Consider the following 15,775-nt stretch of genomic DNA (forward strand, 5'->3'; position numbering starts at 1 on the left):
GGTACAGAGCCATCAGTTGTTGATCGCACAAGCATGCACTACTAACCACCGACCAGCACCACAATACACCAGGGGTTACAATTGCAAGGCACCACACAATTACAATCTCCAAAAGAGAACAGCAGTCAGACATTGAGTCAAGAACTGGTTCAAACACTCCTCTCAGTCTTTTACCCCAGGTAAGGCAATCATAAACAAGAGGACATATGTTTTACGGTGAGAGGGACAAGAGTTAATATAAACCTGCGGGGAAACTTCTTCACACGGATGGGGGTCGGTATATGGACTGAGATGCCAGAGAAGGTATTTGAATCAGGTACTTCAACAGCATTTTAAAGACATTTGGACAGGTACATGGATAGGAAAGGTTGAGAGGAATACGGGTAAAATGTGGGTGAATGGGACTAGTTTATGTAGGACATCTTGGTTGGCATTGATGAGTTGGGCCGGATGGCATGTTTCCGTGCTGTATGACCTTATGATTCAAATTCAGCTCAAAACTATTCACAACCATGTAACACTCATGAGGGTGGGTGGGGCACAGATCCTGGTCCACAGACACCACCTAATTACATTCAACACTGGCTGGGAGACTGAGAAGACAGATGGAGTGAAGAAACAAGAACCCATTTTTCACACTTTCAGGACACCTCACAGGAGATTAGAACCAATTAATTATATTATTTATAAAGTGGCGATACGAGGAAATACAGTGGCCAAGATCCTCATAGATAAATGCAATGAATTTAATAACCAGATCACCGACTGCATGCTGCCTTTCCATTCCCATAACAACCTTATCGTCATTGGGCCTCCTCCATTGGGCCTCCTCCATTGGGCCTCCTCCATTGGGCCTCCTCCATTGGACGTCCTTCATTGCCAGAGTGAGGCCACACGCAAACTGGAGGAACTGAACCTCATATTCTCCTTGGGTTGCTTACAACCCAACAGTATGAACGTTGAATTCTCCAATTTTAGGTAACTAACCAACAACCCCAATCTTCCCTTTTGGTGTTGTTGTGTATTGTATTATTCTTGTGATAATTGATCATTTATTTTTATAATGAAAAAAAAAAATCTTCTTTGGGTCCCACCTGGATGTGCAAACCACCTCTCTCACCCCCCCCCCCCCCCTTTCCCCTCCCTCTATCCCCTTCCACCTTCAGACCTTCCTCTGGCCTCACGTTTCAAGCCTCTTCTCTTATCTCACAGCCTTTTGTCTCCTTTTCATTTCCTATTTTGTCCACCCATCTGCAATCAACCTCTCTCATCTGTATCCACACATCATTTGTCATGCTTTGACCTGCCCCACCTCTCTTTCAGCTCTCTCGACCCCACTACAATCCGTCTGAAGAAGGATTCCGACTCGAAACGTCACCTATCTATATAACGTCACCTATCTATATAACGTCACCTATCTATATAACGCCACCTATCTATATCCTCCAGAGATGGTGCTTGACCCTCTGAGTTGCTCCAGCACTTTGTGGGGTTTATTTTGCAGTCCCTCTGTGTTAAATAGGATTATGAGTTCTCTAAATTCTAAAAAGGGAATACCAATGGCCAGGCCATCCAGGCAGCTTTAACAGTGTACGTGCGGCAGAGTGGGTGGTCTGAACGTGGGTAGTTGGGATACATTGTGTTCCAGAGCACAAGAACCTGGCTTGAAGCTGGAGTAACTCAGCGGGACAGTCAGCATCTCTGGAGAGAAGGAATGGGTGACGTTTCACAGAGTGCTGGAGTAACTCAGCGGGTCAGGCAGCATCTCTGGAGAGAAGGAATGGGTGACACTTCGGGTACAGGACAGGATTTAGCGGCAGTTTCTTACATTCGTTTGTCAATCATTTTGCAGAGATTCACAGTCTTGTCCGTCAGCTGGGCCCAACCTCGGCTTAAAACGATTTCAAAAATACAACGCATCAGACGCCCTGCAGACTGAAACATAATTGAAAAAAATGTTCAAAACAGGCAATGTAACAGAGGTTCAATACTTGTGTAAGCGACTCCAGCACCTCCACCTCCCATACAACGGAGAGTTAGCAAATCAGAACTGCAGAACAAACAAGAAACTAAGACCAATGCCAAACCAAATGACGCACCTGAGTGACGTAGACCATGTCCGCCATCAGTGCAAACCCTTCCAGCTTGAGCTGGGAGATGTAGGCTTGTAACAGCACATTGATCTGAAACACAGGATTAGGAAAAGTGATAAACCATTATGAAACACAGCATCCCAACATTTTTGTGTGTAGGCATAGCAAACACACCTCCTGCAAACTCCACACAGGCAGCAGCCAAGGTCAGGCTGGAACATGGGTCTCTGGTGCTGTGAAGCAGCAGGTCTACCATGTGGCGGCGCCTAACGGCAGCGGCTGACTAGCAGTCTGTCCGTCTTTTTTTTCCCTTTTTTTGTTGTGTGTCGGTGTTGGGATGGTTTTTATATATTTTTTTTGGTTGTGTATGCGTGGGAGGGGGTGGTGGTGTGGGTGTGGGGGGGGGGGGGGGAAAACTTTTCTCTTCCTCACGGCGCGGGGTGCGGCTCGGCTGCGGGGCCTAACATCGCCCGCTGCGGCTCGGCCGCTGGACTTTACATCCCGGTGCGGCTTGGCCGCTGGACTTTACATCCCGGTGCGGCTTGGCCGCTGGACTTTACATCCCGGTGCGGCTTGGCCGCTGGACTTTACATCCCGGTGCGGCTTGGCCGCTGGACTTAACAGTGCCCGGTGCAGCTCGGCTGCGGGGCTTAACATCGCCCGGTACGGCTCGGCTGCGGGGCTTAACATCGCCCGGTGCAGCTCGGCTGCGGGGCTTTTCATCGCTGGTGCGGCTCGGCTGCGGACTTGACATCGCCCGGTGCGGCTCGACCACGGGACTTAGCTGCGCAAGGCTTGGTCGCGGGCCTTTCATCGCCCGGTTCGGCCGCGGGACGTTTCAGCGCCCGGTGCGGGGACTGTGCGGGTCGGTCGGGGACGAGCTGTCTGCCCGTGGGCGTGGGGAAGAGAGTGGAAGTTTTGTTGCCTCCATCACAGTGAGGGGGTGTTTGGAGTCACTGTGATGGACGTTTGTGTTGGGGTTATGTGTCTTGTGTTCTTTTTTTCTTTTTTTTCCTTTTTTTTTTCTATGACTGCTATGTAGTTTCGTTCGGTACTTCGGCACCGAACGACAAATAAAGCTCTGTTATACCTGTTATACCTGTTATATGAGGTGCCCTGATATAAAATAACCAGAACTCCTTACCCCACAACTCACTTCTACTGACATCATACCCTGATATAAGCTGCTGGTAGAGCCGCTGCCTCACAGCACCAGACATCTTGGTTCAATCCTGACCTCAGATGCTGCCTGTGTGGAGTTTGCACATTCTCCCTCTGGTTTTTCTCCAGGTGCTCTGGTTTCCCCCCACATTCCCAAGAGGTGTGGGGTTGTTGGTCAATTGGCCTCTGTAAATTATCCCCAGTATAAATGGAGTTGATGCAAAGGTGGGATAACTTAGAATAAGTGTAGCAGGTCAGTGTGGACTCGGTGGGCCGAAGGGGCCCTTTCCACGCTGTATCTCTAACCTAACCACACTTCCTCACCCCACAACGTATTTATACTGACATGGCACCGTTATAAAAGGTCACACAGATCACCAACCTCACATATAATGCCATAGCACCTCCTCTATGTGGACATAGGACTCCAAGATGCATATTTTTAAATATCACAGTCAACCCAAATTTCCCACATGACATATTGCCTTTTTTCTCCAATATAGTTACAGCAGTCCCTTCTTATCAAATAGTCACAGAACTTATTCAACCATCCCGATCACAGATAATCCATTAAAGTCACAGCTCCCCAATCTTTCAAACCTGGCATAGAAACATAAAAAAATAGGTGCAGGAGGCAGCCATTCGAGCCAGCACCGCCATTCAATATGATCATGGCTGATCATCTAAGATCAATACTCCATTTCTGCTTTTTCCCCATATCCCTTGATCTCTTTACCCCTAAGAGCTAAAATCTAACTCTCTCTTGAAAACATCCAGTGAATTGGCCTTCACTGCCTCCTGAGGCAAAGAATTCCACAGATTCACAACTCTCTGGGTGCAAAAAAGATTTTCCTCATCTGTCCTAAATGGCCGACCCCTTATTCTTAAACTGTGACCCCTGGTTCTGGGCTCCCCCAACATCGGAAACATTTTTCCTGCATCTCGCCTTTCGAATCCTTTAAGAACTTTGTATGTTTCTATAAGATCCCCTCTCATCCTTCTAAATTCCAGTGAATACAAGTCCAGTCTGAAAGAGTTAATGGCTATTAACTTTGCATGATGGGATGCTTGGCCATTGTTTGCAAACCTGCTTATGTGCTTGTGGAACTTCTATATTGTTGAAAGTGAAGGAATGCTAATTGTGCATAAGGATGTGTCTGGAAGCTGAAACTTACAATCCCTGGAAACCACAGGAATAATAAAATGGTAGAATGAATGAACAGGATGAGCCTGAACTTTGGGTCCTGAATAACTGATGTTTGCAAAATTGCACCAGGCAGGATAAGAATATGCAATTCTTAAAGTCTCGAGCAGTGCATCCTGTTATCCCTGGGAAAGACGTCCGAGAAAGACGATGGACAATGCTCTCGTTAAGATGAGGATGTGGTTAACTGTTGACTACTTGTGGGAGTGTGAAAACAGGACCTTCTGTGGTATGATAAGGGTCCTTACCTTCGACTAATGACTTATTGTGTAAAATAGTTTATGACTTAGGGTGACAAGTATATTGTGTTCTAATACAATGTGATTGACTTGAAGGAAACATTCTTGCTGCAAATTCTGTATATAAAAACTGAGAAAATGCTGTATCTTTGAGTGGAAGCAAGGGGAGTGCTGAGTATGGTCATGCACCCCCTTAGCATTGATCCCCCCACTCCCGTCTGACTTAAAAGCTTTGCTTGGTTTACCTTTAACTGTTTATGTTGTTGTCTGTTTTAAGAACCGAACTTTAACAAGTCGACCCATTCTTTCATCATATGTCAGTCCTGCCATCCCGGGAATTAATCTGGTGAACCTACGCTGCACTTCCTCAATAGCAATAATGTTCTTCCTCAAATTCGGAGACCAAAATTGCACACAATACTCCAGGTGCGTTCTCATGAGGGCCCTGTACAACTGCAGTAGGACCTCCTTGCTCCTATCTTGTTCTCCACTACACATGTGCAGGAAAGAACTGCAGATGCTGGTTTAAATCGAATGTAGACACAAATTGCTGGAGTAACTCAGCGGGACAGGCAGCATCTCTGGAGAGAAGGAATGGGTTGTAGGAAAGAACTGCAGATGCTGGTTTAAATCGAAGGTAGACACAAAATGCTGGAGTAACTCAGCGGGCCAGGCAGCATCTCTGTCTCAACCTGAAACATTACCCACTCCTTCTCTCCAGAGATGCTGCCTGTCTCCAGCATGGAGTTACTCCAGCATTTTGAGTTTACTCTCCACTGCATATTCCAGGCCTGGCAGAGATGCCAATTTATCTTATCAATAGACAATAGGTGCAGGAGTAGGTCATTTGACCCTTCGAGCCAGCACCACCATTCAATGTGATCATGGCTGATCAATCTCAATCAGTACCCCGTTCCTGCCTTCTCCCCGTACCCACTGACTCCGCTATCCTTAAGAGCTCTATCTAGCTCTCTTTTGAATGTATTCAGAGAATTGGCCTCCACTGCCTTCTGAGGCAGAGAATTCCACAGATTTACAACTCTCTGACTGAAAAAGATTTTCCTCATCTCTGTTCTAAATGGCCTACCCCTTATTCTTAAACTGCCCCTGGTTCTGGACTCCCCCAACATTGGGAACATGTTATATAAGAAAATAACTGCAGATGCTGGTACAAATCGAAGGTATTTATTCACAAAGTGCTGGAGTAACTCAGCAGGTCGGGCAGCATCTCGGGAGAGAAGGAATGGGTGACGTTTCGGGTCGAGACCCTTCTTCAGACTGATGTCAGGGGGGGCGAGACAAAGGAAGGATATAGGTGGAGACAGGAAGATAGAGGGAGATCTGGGAAGGAGGAGGGGAAGAGAGGGACAGAGGAACTATCTAAAGTTGGAGAAGTCGATGTTCATACCAAGGGGCTGCAAGCTGCCCAGGCGAAATATGAGGTGCTGTTCCTCCAATTTCCGGTGGGCCTCACAATGGCACTGGAGGAGGCCCATGACAGAAAGGTCAGACTGGGAATGGGAGAGGGAGTTGAAGTGCTCGGCCACCGGGAGATCAGTTTGGTTAATGTGGACAGAGTGCAGGTGTTCAGCGAAGCGATCGCCGAGCCTGCGCTTGGTTTCGCCAATGTAAATAAGTTGGCATCTAGAGCAGCGGATGCAATAGATGAGGTTGGAGGAGGTGCAGGTGAACCTTTGTCTCACCTGGAAAGACTGTTTGGGTCCTTGGATGGAGTTGTGGGGGGAGGTAAAGGGACAGGTGTTGCATCTCGTGCGGTTGCTGGGGAAAGTGCCCGGGGTTGGGGTGGTTTGGGTAGGAAGGGACGAGTGGACCAGGGAGTTGCGGAGGGTACGGTCTCTGCGGAACGCAGAGAGGGGAGGGGATGGGAAGATATGGCCAGTGGTGGGGTCCCGTTGTAGGTGACGGAAATGTTGGCGGATAATTTGTTGGATCCGCTGGCTGGTGGGGTGGAAGGTGAGAACGAGGGGGATTCTGTCCTTGTTGCGAGTGGGGGGAGGGGGAGCAGGAGCGGAGTTGCGGGATGTAGAAGAGTCCCTAGTGAGAGCCTCATCTATAATGGAGATGGGGAAGCCCCCTTTCCTGAAGAACGAGGACATCTCCGAAGCCCTAGTGTGAAACACCTCATCCTGGGCGCAGATGCGGCGTAGACGGAGGAATTGGGAGTATGGGATAGACTTTTTGCAGGGGACCGGGTGGGAAGAAGTGTAGTCCAGATAGCTGTGTGAGTCAGTGGGAACATGTTTCCTGCCTCTAACGTGTCCAACCCCTTAATAATCTTGTATGTTTCGATAAGATCCCCTCTCATCCTTCTAAATTCCAGTGTATACAAGCCTGGTCGCTCCAGTCTTTCAACATAGCAAATTCCAGCAAATTAGAACTGGAAAAAGCCCAAAAGTGTTTCTGGAGAGCAGCTGTAGTCGTACATTTCAAATGTCCAAATGATGATATCACACAGCATCATTCTCAACTTCTATATCCCTTAATGTCCATTTCTAACAAGCCTGACTCCACAGCATGTGCACAGAACAAAGAACTTGGTTAAAACAGCCAGATTACTCCCATACCTTTGCACTCGGTTCTTCAATGCTTTCTTTGACGGGAATAGGAACTCTTTCCAACAACTTCTGGAGTTCGAGTTTCTCTTCCTAAGAGGAAGAGATAAGAGGTGAATTTTCATTGTTTGCGATAAGATATAGTGGAAGTATGAAGCAAAATGGGCGCATATATATCTATGGCAGAGTCATCTAGCAATGAAAATAGCACAGCCTTCAAACCTCAGCCCTGTAATGTTCAATTTCCCCTTTAGTCCAAACATCTACTTCAACCTGAATATATTGTGGGAACCTTAACAAAGAAACATGGAAAATAGTAACAGGAATTGGCTATTTGATAGTTTGTGTTGCTCCACCATGCAACATGATCATGGGTGACCATCCATATTCAGTCCCCTGGTCCAGATTTCCCCCATATGTTATCCCTCTAACCACATGAACAATATCCAATTCCTTCCTGAATAAATTTAATCAAGTAGCTTGATATCTTTCTGTGCTAAAGGATTCCACAGGTTCATCATTCTATTTCTTGTAATCTGATATGGAATTTCTCCTGTTCTCAGTCTTAAATGCTTACCCCATATCTTTAAAGCTGTAACCCCTGGTGTGGACTCCGGGTCATCAGGAATATCTTCTTCCATCTAACCTGTCCTGACCTGTCAGGATTTTGAAGGATCCCCTCTTATTCTTCTAAAGTCTCCTTTAAGCCTAAACGAGCAAATCTTCATGTGTTTACCCTGGAATCCCACAAATTCACTGGTTCTCGCTCATCTATTTTTGCATCTCAAAACATTCCAGCAGGTTTTATGCCTTCACCACCCTGTCCACCATTCCCTGCATCACCACTGACATTTGGGACTCTACAATACAACTGCTGCTTACATTTTCTGTCCTCGTGTTCTCTAGCTGCCTTCATACAGATTTCATAGCAGTTTCTTGGAGCTAATATCCTTCCTCGCTATTGTATAATTTTCTTATTTTAGGAACAACTCTACTCCACCTCCTTCCCCTGTTTGCCTGCCATTCCTGAACTTTGAGCACCTCTCCATGTTCCATTTCCACTCCCAGTCACCCTGCAAATATATCTCCTTAACCACAATTGTGGCATCTCTAGTTAAATCTATTTGCACAACATATTCATCTACCTTATCGTGAACACATTGGGCCTTCAGTTCGGTCCCAAACTGAAACGTCATCTATCCATGTTCTCCAGAAATGCTGCTTGATCTGCTGTGTTACTCCAACACTTTGTGCCTTCAGACATGCCTTCTGGTTTACCCTTTAACATTGCTGGTTATTTTAACATTATTTCACATGATACTCCTGTTTGCCTTGCACTCCTGAACTCCCTGTCCTACACCTTTGTCTTTCAGTTTCCTGTTATTTTATTTTTACTCGTTTCTTCAACTTCAATCTCCCTACTCAGGTTTCCCTCCCCTTGCCAGTTTAATTTAAATCCTCTCCAACAGCCCAGGAAAGCATTTGTTCTGACCCTGTTCACTTGTAACCTGTCCCACAAACACATTGCCCTCACTGGTCCCAATGTAATCCATACATATAATCAGATCTAATATCCTGTTCCTATTCTCAGTAGTGCTGCTATAGGACATAATCCTGAGATTATACCAGAGGTCCTGGAATCTAATTTATTTCCTAACTCTTCATGTCCTTTTGCCTGACCTCATGGCCTTTTTTACCTTTGTTGTTGACACCAACATGTTCACTCTCCCCCTCCAAAATGCTCTATAATACATTTGACATCCACTGCCTTCAGAACATTCTGCAGCCACTCTAGCAAGTGTTAGGATGCAGAATTTGCATGGGGATCATGATTTGCTCGTTTAGGCTTAAAGGAGACTTTAGAAGAATAAGAGGGGATCCCATAAAATCCTTCAAAATCCTAACAGGACAGGTTAGATGGGAGAAGATGTTCCATGAATATTAAAAAATTCTGTGGGATCATGAGACTCTGACAGAGAATAATTCATTGGTAATTTCTACAGGAAGAACAAGTCCCTCTGGGGAAAGCAAGCTAGATTCACTCACCTCTCGTACAGTGATGTTCTTGAACTCAGAGGACAGTGAAAAGACTCTGAACAACTCAATCTCGCTGAGCGTGGGTTTCAGAAGCTGATTGTAGGTGGCCATACTTTCATGTGTGATGTAATAGTGACTTGCAATGCGGCCCAGATCAGTCACCTGCACCAGACGGTTTAGGATTAAAGGGATAAAACGTCTGATCCACAAAACTCCAGTAACAAACAATGTATTCATTAGAATCCAGTACACTTCAGTTTTGTTAATAACTATCATTTAAACGAATAAAAACTACAAAAACGGCATGAAAAATACACGTGCTTGATTCAGGTATCTGAAGTTTCTTAGAATCTTGGTCATGTTGCATGTAATTTCCCAATCTAATGATAGATTTAAGAAAGACACAAAGTTCTGAAATAACTCAACGGGTCAAGCAGCAACTCTGGAGAACAAGGATAGGTGACGTGCAATCTGAAGAAGGGCCCTGACCCAAAAACGTCACTGGTAAACGTTCTCCAGAGATGTTGCCTGACCCGCTGTGTTACTCCAGCACTTTGTGTCTTTTTTGATAAACTGGTATCTGCAGTTCCTTGTATCCACATCCTTCTGATGATAGATTAGTTGTGACTGCCAATTGATAAAACTTTGCACTTACCTGAAAGTTTCCGCCTTTTTTGTCGTACTTTACAAGATTGTTTTTGTCGAGGATGAGTGAAGCGGTGTGGATGAGATCCAATCTGCGCTGCTCCAGTAGGGGATCACTCTTCAACTCATCGTGCGATATCCCGTACAGATTGGGGGTTCGCAGCATCCGGATGTACAGGTATGTGTACCCCAACCAATTAATGGCATCCTGCAAGGCAAAAAAACTTAAAGTTCAGTTTCTATTGATGGTCTGTCAAGGTGATTTCTCAACTCTGGAACCCTGAGGTAAACCCAGAGAAGGTCATCTCCTAAGTGGCAGATGAAACCTTTCACTGTGGCCTGGACTTAAGCCATGATGTCAATAGTAACCCAAGGTGCCTGGGCTACTCACCTTGGCAGTCTGGACATTTCCCAGGACAATCTCCGCATTGAGCATGTCTGGGAGTCTGGTGATCATCTGGCTCTCAATGGGCAGCTGCTGGTTGAGAAGGGACAGGTAGTACTGCAACTCGCCATGCGATGTGATCAGGATGCCTTCGCCCTTGGTATCGTACTGCGGTCGTCCTGCACGACCCAACATCTGCAACACATTAACATCTTGGAACTTAGAACAGTACAGCACGGTAACAGGCCCTTCACCCCTTAATGGCTGTGTCGAACATGAAGCCAAGAGCAACTCTCATCTGCTTGCATATAATCCATATTCCTTCATTCCCTGCATATCCATTTGTTCTTACAAAAGCCTCTTAAATAACACGTCCACCACCCCCGCCAATCTCTCTACATCATCATCTATATCTTTGTTTCCCTTATCCTTAACCAGACTGAAGAAGGGTCTCGACTCGAAACATCACCCATTCCTTCTCTCCAGAGATGCTGCCTGTCCCACTGAGTTACTCCATCTGTTTGTGTCTATCTTCGGTTTAAACCAACATCTACAATTTCATCCTACACACTGTCCAAACTTTCCCTGTAGCTAATGCTGTCTAATCCAGGCATAATTCCGATAAACCTCCTCTGCACCTTTTACAAAGCCGCCACATCTCGCCTGGAATGGAGCGACTAGACCTGCATGCAAAACCACAAATATAGCCTGACCAAGGTAATCAAAATGAGAGGTTAAACTAGATAAATTGATTAGATCAGAAGGAAGATCTTGGCAGGACAGGAGCAATCAGAATGAGATGAACGCGACAGCCCAATACTCTCAATATTCTCATTTGTCAACAAAATACAGAGTAGTTTTTATAAAATGTCACATCATGGCCGCTGGGCGAATCAGGTCAACCCGTGCCTGCCTTTCTAGCCCAACTTTGACATCCTCATTTAGAACAGAACAAAGGCCACCATTATTTATCTTAAGGAACACTTCAACAGCTTATCACCAATACAAATGAAATTTGGCATTCGCATGTCTAACTCCACTCCCATCTTGCTCTTCCTCTCATTTTCCAGCACACCAAACGAGTTATCAGGAATCCAGTGAGTGTCAGATGTTTCAACTGTGTAATATTTCAATATTTCCGTCTCTAAACATCTGCATGCAGACTTTAAAACAGAAACTACAGGATAGCCAACACAATTCTCAATTAGCAAATCTATTTGATACCCAACCAGCCAATATAATGTATGTCTTTCTCTATGAAGCTCCTGGTATGGTAAAAAATGGACATGTTTATGGATGCTATAAAACCATCAAAGGGCCAATAAAGACACCATAGGTTAAGCTGATTAGTTATATTACCTGAAGTACATCCAGTGCTCCCAGTTCAGTCCAGCGACCTTTCTCTGGGCTGTACACCTGTGTTCCTTTAATAATAACTGTGTGGGCAGGCAGATTCACACCCCAAGCCAGAGTTGCTGTGGAGACCAGCACCTGAAGCAAACAAGACAATTATTGTAAAATCTAACACTAAAAAGTAACAGATCTTTTAGCATTGATTTCAAATCACTGGGAAAGTGAACTGTGAATACAGATTGGAGACAAGCCAGGCCCCTCACTCCCATGCTTCTATGTTTAACAAAACTGGAAGCCATTTACACGAGTCCATCAAGGACAAGTCCAGATAAGGCACCAAAAATGTCTCTGGCTCCAATCAACCACTCAAAGTGGAGTAGCGCAAACTCTACACAATGCAAACATAACAGGAAACAGAAGCTCTGTAATCTAGCTACGCAAGGACTCATTACCTGGATATGCCTGTCAGCAAAAAGATCCTCCACTAGTGTTCGATCCACTCTGGTCATGCCAGCATGGTGAATAGCAAAACTGTAGGGGAGTAGGTCCTTCAACTCCAGATTCTGAAAGAAAAGCAGTTATCAATTTACAGACACAGGGTTGTACAAAGACAAGATCCTTGTCGCTTGGCCCACCATGTCCATGACCATCTCTTGCCCGCAATACATCCAATTAATTAAACGAGAAACTGCTGGAGCAGGAAACTTGAAACGGATGGAAATGTGTCCCTTGGTTTCAATATCTAAAATTGAAATATCCCAAAGTTTCAAACTTGCCTAATGTTTTGAACACAATGACAGTATATTGCCAAAGGGCTGCTCTTGTTCATTTGCTGTAATTGGAGGCAGCTCAGTGGCACAGATGATAGAGCTGCTGCCTCACAGTGCCATGGAACCGGGTTCAATCCAGACCCCAGGTGCTGTCCGTGTGGAGTCTGTGACCGCGTGGGCTTCCACCGGGTGTTCTGGTTTATTTCCACATCCCAAAGACGTGCGGGTTTGTAGGTTACTTGGCCACTGTAAACTGCCCTTGGTGGGTGGGGAGCAGATAAGAAAGAGGTATACCATAGTACGAATGAGAACAGGTGGTCGATGGTTGGTGTGAACTTGGTGGGCTAAAGGGTCTGTTTACATGGTGTATCTCTCAACTATTTCGTATTTTGTTCCTTCCGGGTATATCATGCAATAATGCACGAGGTTGAGACAGCCCTGTACTACAGTTTACAGAGATGCAGGAACAGTGTCATCGCAGAAAGGTTGGAGAAGCACATGGCACTGTACCTTGCACTGCTCTGCCTCTGTGCGCAGCACCTCTGTGGAAGCCGAGCCCTCTCGCAGGAACAAGCCCAGTGTGTCTTTCTCCAAGCACATATCTCGAATCGCTCTTGCTGTCTTTCCAGTCTCCTTGCGAGAATGAACAAACACTAACACCTAAAAAAAAAATTAACCTTCTCAGAAGTGTTCGACAGGAACCAGAAATGTGAATGTCAGAGATTGAGGGTTATTTCCAATTAGAGACAAGATCATCTCAGATACTCCTGCAGACTGGGATGGTAACGTTGGGAGGAAAGGCGGCGATGATGGATAAGGACATAAGTGATAGGAGCAGAATTAGGCCATTCAGCCCATCGTCTACGCCATTCAATCATGGCTGATCTATCTCTCCCTCCTAACCTCATGCTCCTGCCTTCTCCCCATAAACCCTAGACACCCGTACTAATCAAGAATTAATATACCTCTGCCTATCCATTGACTTGGTCTCCACAGCTTGACTTTTGACTATCCATTCACTTTGCCTATCTTGGCAAAGAATTCCACATATTCACCACCCTTGCCTAAATAAATTCCTCCCCATCTCCATCGTAAAGGAATTCTGAGGCGATGACTGCTCCTCCACTAACCTACTTGTGGAAACATTCTCTCCATATCCACTCTATCCAAGTCTTTCATTATTCAGTAAGTTTCAATGAGGTCCCCTCTCATCCTCCCAAACTCCAGCGAGCACTCCCAAGTCCCTTTGCACCTCTGATTTCTAGATTCTCACCCCATTTAGAAAATAGTCTACGCCTTTATTCCTACTACCAGAATGCATGACTCCACACTTTGCTACACTATATTCCATCTGCCACTTCTCTGCCCACTCTCCCAACCTGGCCAAGTCCTTCTGCAGAGTCCCTGCTTTCTCTACACTACCTGCCCCTCCACCTATTTTTGAATTATCTGCAAACTTGACCACAAAGCCTTCAATCCCCTCATCCAAATCATTAATATACAACGTGAAAGAGTAGCGTGGATAAGGACATGGAGAGAGACTCTCTGCAAGAAGGGGAGAGAGAGAGCTGGAAGAAATACAGGCTTTATCCACAGCGAATAGAACACTCTCCAGACAGGTAGAAAGCCCTTACCATTTCATCACTGACAGGATTGATAATCTACTGCCCCACGTGCAGTATTTCCAGTATTTTGCCATTCTATTTTGTATTTTCAGCAACTGCATATATTTTTATCTTGAAGATGGAATATCAATTTGTATTAATTCCACCTGCTGGCCCTCCCACTGCAACCACCTCCCCGCAACCTCCTCCGAACACACACACGCGCACACAGACACACACGCGCACACAGACACACACGCTCTCAGACACACACGCTCACACAGACACACACGCGCACAGACACACACTCTCACACACACACGCTCACAGACACACGCGCACAGACACACACGCTCACACACACACACGCTCAGACACACACGCGCACAGACACACACGCGCAGACACACGCGCAGACACACGCGCAGACACACACGCACTCAGACACACACGTGCAGACACACACGCACTCAGACACACGCTCAGACACACACGCGCAGACACACACGCGCAGACACACACGCGCAGACACACACGCGCGCACACACACACGCGCACACACACACGCACACACACGCAGACACACACGCACTCAGACACACACGCACTCAGACACACACGCGCTCAGACACACACGCGCAGACACACGCACACACACACGCGCACACACACACGCACTCAGACACACACGCACTCAGACACACACGCACTCAGACACACACGCACTCAGACACACGCACTCACACACACGTGCAGACACACACGCGCAGACACACACGCACTCACAGACACACGCACTCCGACACACACGCGCAGACAGACAAACGCGCACACTAAACACACGTGCACAGACACACACGCACTCACACACACACGCGCTCACAGACACACATGCTCACACACACGCGGACACACACGCAGACACACACGCTCACACGCAGACACACACGAGCACAGACACACGCACTCAGACACACACGCACACAGACACACGCTCACACACACGCGCGCAGACACACGCTCACACACACGCTCACACACACACACGCACGCGCAGATACACACGAGCAGTCACACACGCAGACACAGGCGCACAGACACACACGCGCAGACACACACGCACACACACGCGCACACACACACGCTCAGACACACGCGCTCAGACATACACGCAGACACACACGCGCACAGACACACACGCGCACAGACACACACGCGCACAGACACACGAGCACACACACACGCGCGGACACACGCGCACAGACACAGACGCGCAGACACACACATGCACACACACGCAGACACACACGCTCACAGACACACACGCTCAGACACACACGCTCAGACACACACGCGCAGACACACACGCGCAGAGACACACACGCGCACACACACGCGCAGACAGACACACGCGCACACAGACACACACGCGCACACAGACACACACGCGCACACAGACACACACACACGCACACAGACACACACGCGCACACAGACACACACGCGCACACACAAAGCCCTGACTGAATACAGCCATAGAACAGCATCACTCGGATGAGCAATCATGCTGGCTTTAAATTATTAATATGGTGAAGGAATACAGAAGACAGAACACCTTTTTTGTCTCATTGCCTTAATTCATCACTTCAGCACAATTGAATTGGTGTGCACATCACATGTGGCTCTGTTATTCCTTTTAGTACAGCAGAGC

At 46.7% G+C, this 15,775-nt stretch overlaps 1 protein-coding gene across 1 annotated transcript in view; it reads right to left on the minus strand.

The window, feature by feature from the left end:
- Nucleotides 1-15,775, minus strand: part of snrnp200 (small nuclear ribonucleoprotein 200 (U5)) — a 90,785-nt gene that overhangs the window by 46,067 nt on the left and 28,943 nt on the right. Inside the window, exons 17-25 of the mRNA XM_078429177.1 lie at nt 12,971-13,120; nt 12,143-12,253; nt 11,697-11,828; nt 10,344-10,532; nt 9,963-10,160; nt 9,317-9,469; nt 7,283-7,363; nt 2,100-2,183; nt 1,829-1,935 (exon numbers count right to left, since the gene is read on the minus strand). Coding sequence (XP_078285303.1) covers nt 1,829-1,935; nt 2,100-2,183; nt 7,283-7,363; nt 9,317-9,469; nt 9,963-10,160; nt 10,344-10,532; nt 11,697-11,828; nt 12,143-12,253; nt 12,971-13,120 — 1,205 coding nt within the window. The remainder of the gene's footprint in view (nt 1-1,828; nt 1,936-2,099; nt 2,184-7,282; nt 7,364-9,316; nt 9,470-9,962; nt 10,161-10,343; nt 10,533-11,696; nt 11,829-12,142; nt 12,254-12,970; nt 13,121-15,775) is intronic.

The sequence above is a fragment of the Rhinoraja longicauda genome, chromosome 36 (genome assembly GCF_053455715.1).
Source record: "Rhinoraja longicauda isolate Sanriku21f chromosome 36, sRhiLon1.1, whole genome shotgun sequence".
NCBI lineage: Eukaryota > Metazoa > Chordata > Chondrichthyes > Rajiformes > Arhynchobatidae > Rhinoraja > Rhinoraja longicauda.